Source organism: Thunnus albacares, chromosome 19, assembly GCF_914725855.1.
Source record: "Thunnus albacares chromosome 19, fThuAlb1.1, whole genome shotgun sequence".
Classification (NCBI taxonomy): Eukaryota; Metazoa; Chordata; class Actinopteri; order Scombriformes; family Scombridae; genus Thunnus; species Thunnus albacares.
This window is the reverse complement of record NC_058124.1, coordinates 26,890,520-26,900,174: the sequence shown is the minus strand read 5'-3', so window position 1 is coordinate 26,900,174 and position 9,655 is coordinate 26,890,520. Positions and strand designations below refer to the sequence as shown.

General features: G+C 38.7%; 1 protein-coding gene across 1 annotated transcript; it reads left to right on the top strand.

Annotated features, from left to right (window-relative positions):
• The first annotated feature begins 4,019 nt into the window (after positions 1-4,019).
• On the top strand, positions 4,020-9,655 carry LOC122970556 (major histocompatibility complex class I-related gene protein-like). The gene is made up of 6 exons (XM_044336736.1): positions 4,020-4,360; positions 5,555-5,821; positions 6,978-7,247; positions 8,694-8,996; positions 9,165-9,260; positions 9,377-9,655. Exons 1-6 carry the CDS (start codon positions 4,312-4,314, stop codon positions 9,472-9,474), a joined length of 1,083 nt encoding a protein of 360 aa, XP_044192671.1. The 5' UTR covers positions 4,020-4,311; the 3' UTR covers positions 9,475-9,655.

Here is a 9,655-nt window from a genome sequence, read left to right as displayed (position 1 = left end):
ATTTATTCTGAAGGGATCCCTGCAAAGCGGAAATGACACTTGATTTACTGACGTCGTTTTGACAGATATGAATGTTTTGTGTTTTTTGTTTTTTTCATATCAGCGCCGGGGCAGAAGGGTTCGTGCGTGTTTACGTCACAGACCGACGACACGAGTGTGTTCCAGCTCTGTACTACCACACTGAAGTAGGCCAACACACTGTGTGCTGATGTTATGCAAGAAGTGACAGAAACATGCTGTTCCCAACATTCAAATGCTGCTGCAAAGCATCACATGCATGAGTAAAATTAGCAATGACACAATGTAAAAATACTGCATTACAGGTAAAAGTTCTGTATTAACAAGCTGCCTTAAATAAAGATACATTATATTATATTATTATCAATCAATCAATCAATCAATCAATCAATCAATCAAACTTTATTGTAAAGCATCTTTCATACAGGTTAGTGCAATTCAAAGTGTTTCACAGATGACTGACAAGACAGTAAACAGTGAAACAATTTGAGAATAATGAACATGAGAAATAAAAATTATGAAAGTGTAATAAAATAAAATAAACTATAATAATAAAAAATAAAGTGAAATAAACATTTAATTTAAAAAATTGAGGGAAAAGTAACAAAAATATTAATAAAATAAAATGTCATGGCATGAATACAATAAAAATAAGTGAATAAAATAAAGTGATTAATGTCTGTAAATCATTCTTAATCATAAGTCAGGCTAAAGAGGCGGGTTTAAGTTTATGTTTAAAGACTTCCAGCTGCTCTCAGATCCTCAGGCCGACTGTTCTGGCGCCTCGGAGCGTAAAAACTAAACGCTGCCTCAGCAAAGGCTTCGGTCCTGCACTTTGGAACAGACTCATGTCAGAGGACTTGAGGGGCCGCACTGATTCACACGCTGTAAGCATGTGAGACATGTAAGCTGGTGCAAGACCATGAAGTGCTTTCAAAACAAGTAAAAGGCAACTAATGTAAGGACTTTAAAACAGGTGTAAAGGTGTTCTCTCCTTCTGGTCCTGGTCAGCACTTTGGCCTCAGAGGTCTGACTCAGCTGTAACTGATTATTGTGACTCCAGTCAGTGCTGCAGCTGATACAGGTGGAACTTTAACACTATTATATTATAGCCTGACAGATACAGGACTTTTGAGGCTGATACTGATATTGATATTTGACAGTTTAAAAAATCTGATAATAATCTATCGCCCAGTAGGCCTATTTATTTAATTGTTAATTGTTCAATTTTCTCTTGTTTTATGCCAAATATACGTCAAATAATTGTACACTGTCTAAATATTTCTTTTCACTGGGAAATATGTAATAGTACAGAAGCTAAAGATGCTTTAACTTCTGTTTCACAATCAGATTTATTACCAAGTAGGTTTGCACACACAAGGAATCAAAAATATACATAAAATTAAGAAATCCTTAATAATATACAAAAAGAAAGAATTTACAATAGAAGGAAAATGTAAAATATATTCTAGTGAAAGGAGCTGCAGCTGGTTTAAATTTAAAGTGAGGTTGAGGTTGAGGTTTTGGTCTTGACAGACCTCAGCTTCTCACTAGAGGGGAGTGTTTAAAAAAGTTTATGTCAGGGATGGGAGAGGTCGGCCATGATCTTTCCTGCTCGCCTCAGTGTCCTGGAGGGACGGCAGATTGCATCCGATCACCTTTTCAGCGCAGCAGATGATACGCTGCAGTCTGCCCTTGGCCTTGGCAGTGGCAGCAGCGTACCAGATGGTGATGGAGGAGGTGAGGATGGACTCGGTGATGGTGGTGTAGAAGTGCACAATCATTGACTTTGGCAGGTTGAACTTCTTCAGCTGCTGAAGGAAGTACATCCTCTGCTGAGCCTTCTTGGTTTAGGTTGCTGATGTTCTGCTCCCATTGAGCACTCCTCCTGGCTGATGATGGTTCCCAGGAAGCAGAAGGACTCCACAGTGTCGACTCGGGAGTCACACTGGGTGATGGGGGCGGGTGGGGCTGCGCTCCAACTAGAATCCACAACCATCTGCAAATTGGACTAAAACGTTGTCGTTGGCGTTCACACTAATACATCAAATTTGTACATCTTAAGACTACAGAAAATACCCTGTTAACACACTTCATCAGTTTCTGAGGGGAAACCCTACATACAATCATTATGAGAGAGAAAACAATTCCCCACTCAACCTACCTTGTATGAATTGGGCTTAAGAAATAATATTGATTTACGGTGACATTATTAACATGTATTTTTGTAAGCTACTGGTTAATTATTGAGAAAAAATGTAGCTTGTATACAATATCATACTTGACATATTCATTTAATGTGGTGTGTTTGCCTAAGTGTCCACTAGATGGCAGTATTAGAGCTCAAATGGCAACCTGTTGAATTTTGAGTTGATTGGGGGAAAAAAGAAAGAATTTTGTGTTCTGCAAGTCATTGATTATGATCTAAACTGGTTAAGATCCTTTCTGATTAATGGCGACAGTGGTGTGAATTCTATTTTACACTCTACTATTATGTTAAAAAAAAATCTAATTTAACTTTTGTCTTTTCATGAACAGACTGTTGATTAGGAATCACAGTTTTTCTTTTGTGTTTACAAAGAAATGACCACAGTTGTTCAAAAAGTTTCAGGAGGCCATTTTTTTTGCTCTTTTCAGCCACCAGAGTTCAAAATCACCTGCACAAATGGACTGTCTCAAATACTAATACGACACAATTTCATATAAGACTCATGATAGGTACGTGGCCCAAATGCACCCACTAGCAAGAGCCCACATGACCACAACGTAGGCATACTGTACATACAGCCCAACACAGCCTCTACGTCAAAAAGGGGTGGGTGTGTTGACGCCAACCAATAGCATGGAAGCCTTAATGGTCCAAACGCCTTCAGACATTCAAAATGATTGTGTTAACAGGGTATTTTCTGTCTTCTTACGTTGTACAAATTTGATGTATAAGATGCCGAAATAGTCGTTTTGGTCCAATCCGTGTTCAGCTGAAATTATACTTTTAATTATAATTATACTTTTAATTAGTACGTAAGGGCCTTTAGAAAGTGCACTGTCAACACGAAATATATAGACAGACAGACAGACCTTTAGCCTTTAATAATTGATTATAGTTGAATAATAATTTATTATGACCTACAATGACGATAAAATGTTTTTCATATCAAATGAACACGCTGTCTTTTATTTTCAAATATTCAGTTTGTGCATAAAGTAGTACAACAGCGTTTTATTGTACTGCAGGTTCATATGCAGCTGAGTGATCATAACGCATTATGTCTATTTTGTAAATGAAAGCACTGTAGTAAGTTTTCCTCAGGATGTACTGTGGACACTTAAGTCTGTTCTCAATAATTAGATCGACGGCGAAGAACCAACCAGCACGTAAAAAGTAGTTACAAAAAATGGCCAGCAGGTGTCGCTGGGGGGGGGGGGGGGGGGGGGGGGACCAGTGTGTAACAGCTGACCTGTAGATGTGCAGCACAACACTGAACATTAATTACTGACAGATCCTGACTGATCCGGTGTTAATGAAGTTACCGCTGCTGTGCCGCGTGCGTAAATACGCACAGCCTCTTTCTCAGTTTGGAGACGCATTTATCGTTTCAGCCGCAGTGTGATGCTGCAGCCAGCTGTAGGCAACGAGCACAACATCAGTACTGATGTTTCTGCAACATCCCGGATACATTCAGTGACACCTGAACGACATTATTGTAAGATTCAGACACAAATCTAACACGTTTCTGACCTGCCTGAGTCACATTAATAGCTGTATTTTGACATTTGAGTAGATTATATTATGCGAGATAATAGAGAAGGAGAAGATGCAAAATACATGAAAGCTGGCAAATGCACAAATATGTAAGATTGGATCATTTTCCTCAATAAATAAATGAAAAAAATGTCGTTTTTTTGTCTCATTTGTTTAATTGGGTTCTCTTTACCTAGTTTTAGGACTTTCTAAAAATTCTAAAGGGTTCACAAACTTTCAAGCAGCAATTTATTTCGTATTGACATTGCACTTTCTAAAGGCAAAGAAGTGGAACCTTTATTTTGAAGAGTAGGGTGCAAACATAACTGATCAGGAACAGGGGGGCGCTGATGGACCATCCACCAATGAAAACAAAACCTTGAGTGGTAAATTTGTTCTGTCAGTAAGAACAGAAACACAAGAAATCGAGCTGAATTTATGTTTTTTGCATTTTGCCCAATATTTCAAAAACGAAAAAACGACCGTATTCTGGTTTCTGCTCTGTGTTAATTATACCGAAAAAACTAACGGTTCAAACGCACCAAAACAACATGAAGAGGCCAATTTTGTTGCTCGTCTTTTTTCACGTTGCATGTTCAGGTAAGATACGTTTTTCATTCACTCCTCTCTACACTTCCTCTCTGTAGGATATTTATATTGTTCATGTCGCTGGGAAACTCTCAACATAACGACGCTGAACTTGACTTTCGATTCGGTATTACGGGGGAAATGACAGGAAACGACATTTTCACCGCTTACAACTATGAAAAAAGTGTTAGACGTCATAGCAAAGGCCTTAGCGCTGTTTAAACCTACTTTCGGATCTGTGAAACCTTTATGTTGCTTATGAAAACACACACAATGTGATGTGATCCGATCCTCTGAAGTTAACCTGCTCAGGAGCAGGTGAGCTGTTCATCATAAGTTACCATGGTGATGTATCCTGGTAAGAAGTGAACCGGTAAGAAGTGAACCAGCATCGTAGGACTGAAAACCCAGAGTCAAACCTGAAGTTACCTCGCTAACCCCAAATCCTGCTTCGTAGTACGAGCCTCTGGTCCAGATCAGAAACCACTTAGACTTGTCAAAACTAAATAATCTAGTCTAGATTTGACAGGCCCTTTAGAGGTTTCAAAACTGGTAAAGAAAAAAGGACCGGGTGGTTTAAGATCTTTAACATATAACCCAGAGGAGTGATATAAAGTTAATTTGAGGCAGAAAACCCCTTTCAGTAACTAGTTATGGGCTGCAATCTTTTTGGCAAGGGGAAAACTGCATGATACTGGTTCCATCAGTGTCCGTGTGCATTCACTGTGGTGTTACACATTTCCAAATTCATATTTGTGGTTATGTGGCTGCCTTTTATTAAATCAGATTTGGAGCTTTTGATTCATATCTCTTTGTACTGTAACTTAATTTTTTATTCTCCTGTTTTATTCTGTTTTAGCTTATTTTTATTTTCCAATTAACTCTTTTTAAATGTACTTAAATGTGTCTTTTTATAATGTGATTCTTTACATTTTATCTTCATGCCTTTTATGTTTTATGTAAAGCACTTTGACTTGCCTTGTTGTTGAAATGAGCTGTACAAATAGACACTGAATTCAAAGTAAGTTTATCAACTGTGGCTCATATATGTTGTACTTATGTTTGTTGTGTAGGTTATTATAGTAATGGGTATGTACTTATCTCAAAGCCACAAAGTGTAGAATATGTGTATGAATATCTGCGGTGTGATTATTTTGTCAAATGTCAATTAATTTAACCTAATTCAAACATGTGTTTGTCTTACAGTGAAACACTCCCTGAAGTATATTCTCACTGGTACGGCTGGATTCCCAAACCTTCCGGAGTTTATGGCTGCTGGAACAGTTGATGAAGTTGAGATGGCTTACTGCGACAGCGACAGGAAAAAGTTAGAAACTAGATCAAGCTGGATGGAAAAAGTAATTAAAGAAAATTTGTACGTTCTTAAGTGGTACAATAGTAAGTGTTTAGGTAACCAGCATGACTTCAGAGCCCAGATTCAGAAATTGAAGAAGCGCTTTAACCAATCTGACGGTAGGTTACAGTTGTTTTCTTTCAGTTGATTAAGCACATTTTCGGGAACGCCAAACCATCCTCATTCCCAGATCATTCAGATTTTTAATTGTAAAGAATTGTAATTTTATAGATGTACTGGATGAATGTGCCGGTATTTATATGTTGATATGTGCTTGTAGATTTGTCTTAATAATTGTTATGTAATAGTGTACATGAGTTGCAGTTAAGTTCAGAGTCGAGGATCACACCTAGGTCTTAGGTAATCTAGGTTACTTCTGGCTTAGTCTGTAGAGCCAGATTTCCAAGCCTGCTTGAAAGTTCTTCTCTCTGTGCATCTGTACAAATTATAAGAACTTCTGTTTTGTCTTCATTTAATTTAAGGAAGTTACCACTGTACAATGCTAGAGAGGCAATTTAAGGATTTAGGGCCCCCCTATTGTCAGCAATTTAATATGCTGCCAATGGTAGAATGGAAAAAAGAAGCTCATGTGTTCTCATGGGTGCTGCAGTCACTGGCATACCGGTGCTTCCGCTTATTTTTTGCAAACAATTAATATAGGATGATTAATACATTTGAACTCTGCAGTTTTACTCCTCTGTATATTTGAAAGTCCTCATTTATGCTTTTAATTACATACAATATCCTTAATAACAGATATAGTACATTTGCTGGTTAGTGTTTGAAAAGTGCGCAAATTCTATCACTGTTTTGTTGAAATATTTACATGATGAATGAAGGTATCCACACTGTGCCAGCTGTGCATGAAGTGACTGTGTTTAAACCTGTTTAAAATGTTTTCACAAAGATGTTTATTTGTTCACGGCATATGGGATGTTGTTGTTCATAGAATAGCATTTTGATCCCAAAGACTAACTCAACTAACTCAGATAATTGCACTTAAACAAGAAATTAAGCTGGTAGTTTTTATTTTTTTTACTTGTTCATACCAATATGTTGTAAAGAAACAAATGTATGTAGCTTCCAATTTTAAATATGAGTACAGGTTGTGCACACTGTCCAGATGATGATTGGCTATAAGTGTCTTCCATCATAGATCCTCTGTTTTAGTGTCTGTGGATCACTGTGAGTCTCTGTGGTGAAGATTTGATATCAACCAATGCTGGAATTTCACTCTGGTTTGCTGCAGTTTCTGTAATTGTGTCTCACTTTCAGATGCCCACGTTTTTCAGAGGATGAATGGCTGTGAATGGGATGATGAGACTGGAGACATCAATGGTTTCAATCAGTATAGCTACGATGGCAAAGATTACATTGTATTTGACCTGAAGACAGTGACGTGGATCGCTCCAACACCACAGGCCGTCATCACCAAACATGAGTGGGACAGAGACTGTCAGTTTTGGAAGAACGCCATTACCCATGACTGCATTAACTTCCTTAAGCTGTATGTGGGCTATGGGAACAGCTCCCTGCAAACAACAGGTAATCAGGTAGTTTAATGGACACAAACATATCTGTATTCCTCCTCAATTTCTTTAACCCCTGGGTGGGCATTTACTCAAACACCATGTGCAGCACATTGAAAAAGAACAACAGCCTCACGACTAGTGATGTCGCACTCGAAGCAGACTACTCGACACAGTATCGACCTTTCAAAGCAAAAGTATCGCAGCAAGATGTATTGATGCCTCGCTTCACCACGTCAAAAAACGTGACCACCCCAAACAAAGCCTCGTTACGTCACTCGAGAGGTTTGACACTGGTTTTGGATACGGGATGAGCTTCTCAATCTCCCACGATATCTAAAGACTCTGTTTAAAAGCGATCCGTTTTAATAATCATAAATGATCATGTGGCGCTGCAATTACTGACATGTTGCTGCACTTTGTGCCACTGCTGTATGCAATAAGGATTCCTACATCTCTTCATACTTTGTTATTACTTGGTATAACTGCTAGATTTGCTGCTATTGGCTTCATATTTCTCACTAGATAGATAGACAGATAGATAAGCTATGAAGTTATGTGTATTTTGAGTGACTGTGGTGTATGTTTGAGGGAAAACAGGAGATTGAAATGAAGAGTTAATTTGGGAAAGTGCTTATGCAAAGAGAAGCTTTTATTGATTTTCATTTAGAAACAGTACAGGATTCAGAATCCTCCGAGTCCACTAACTTCTCAATATTTAAATTCAGCAAACTGTCAAAATCTCGGCACTTTCTGCACGAACTAACCATGGATGTAGACCCACAAAAGGTTGAGGCTGAAACCGAGGCCTTGTTTGTCATCAGTTATGTGATTCTCTGAAAATGATACAAGCCTCAGAAGGAGGCATCAGTGGAAACTGTTTTGCCTGACACACTCAACACGTGCTTTCGGAGCCTCAGTATCACATAACATATCACTACTAGCTGAGATCCCAACCAGATGTGTTTTAAGATGTACATAAAATGCTCTACTTTGAATAATAATTTGTGTCTGATACAGTTTTTTCACCAAAAAAGTTATCTTGTTAAAATCCTTGAAATGACATCCACTCCTTCTCCCTCATTTCAAATCCAGAATCTATAAATATGCAAATATTGTTCATTTCAGAAGTTGAACTGCTGGACAAAAGATTCCTGCTTCACTGAAAAGTCTATTCTCAGTGTTTGTGCACTTGAAGCTTCAAGTTTCCACATCACACTTAATTTGAATTTTGGACCAAGATTGGCTTGCAAACTAGTTGTGATGTCACAAATCATGCTTGTAGGCCCGCCCCTTAAAATTGGATTTTCAATGAACACAGAGAAACTTTCCACTTTCAGCAAGTGTCAAACTGCACATACATCATTCTGCACAGTGAAGCTCAAACATTCAACTGTAGGAACAAGACGAAAAACATGTTTTTGAGTGGAGGGAATCTTTCTTTGTCTCATTGTTTCTCCAGAGCTTCCCTCAGTGTTTCTCCTCCAGAAGACTCCTTCCTCTCCAGTCAGCTGCCACGCTACAGGTTTCTACCCTCACAGAGCCGAGATGTTCTGGAGGAAAGATGGAGAGGAGCTTCATGAGGACGTGGAACACGGAGAGATCCTCCCCAACCACAATGGAACCTTTCAGATGAGTGTTGACCTGAACATTTCATCAGTTGCATCTGAAGACTGGATGAAGTACGAATGTGTGTTTCGGTTCTCTGGTGTGAAGGACGACATCGTCACCAGACTGGACAAAGCTGTGATCAGGACCAACTGGGGTAAGGCTGCAATCAGATGTTACTCAGGGATTTGCACAGACATTTTCATGGACAGCAACTGATCTGCTAATCTGTCTTAGTAAACTGAATAAACAGGTGGACAGATGTACTTTTGTTCTTACTTCACCAGTGCAAGTTGTGACTTTTTTTCTCTTTTTAATTCAACAGAGAAGCCGCTTGGCGTGACTGTCCCCATCATCACTTCAGTGGCTGTTCTTACTCTCATCATCGCTGCTGTTGCCCTTATTTACATAAAGAAGAAATGTGAGAGATTTAAATTAACAGATTTTTATCATTTAAGTCTTTAGGTGCTTTGACTTTTAGACTTTAGGTTGAATCAGATTATTTATTTACTTTTTTGTATTTCTTTTTCTTTGCAGGTGAAAGCTACAGGAGGCATAGAACCACCAACGCCAGCTGTGTGATATTCACAGCAGCTGACATTGTGTCTCCACTTTCATCCTCACTTGCCTCCTGACCAGAGTTGAACGAGGAACAATGAGACCACAGATGAGGGAATATCGTTAGACACATATCTCTCAACTGGAGGTTTGAACTATGTGAGCCAGCCCATATGAGGATGGAGGCGGTGAGCACAGTGGGGGTCAGTCGAAGTTCTCATAGTGGATATTTGCCTTTTGCTGAAGTAAGAAGGATGT

Excerpts from the sequence above, each read along its gene's own strand:
- LOC122970556 (XM_044336736.1), top strand. The coding sequence starts at position 4,312 with ATGAAGAGGCCAATTTTGTTGCTCGTCTTTTTTCACGTTGCATGTTCA. Across the intron at positions 7,248-8,693 it reads CAGCTCCCTGCAAACAACAG|AGCTTCCCTCAGTGTTTCTC; the intron begins GTAATCAGGTAG and ends TTGTTTCTCCAG. Across the intron at positions 9,261-9,376 it reads TATTTACATAAAGAAGAAAT|GTGAAAGCTACAGGAGGCAT; the intron begins GTGAGAGATTTA and ends TTTTCTTTGCAG.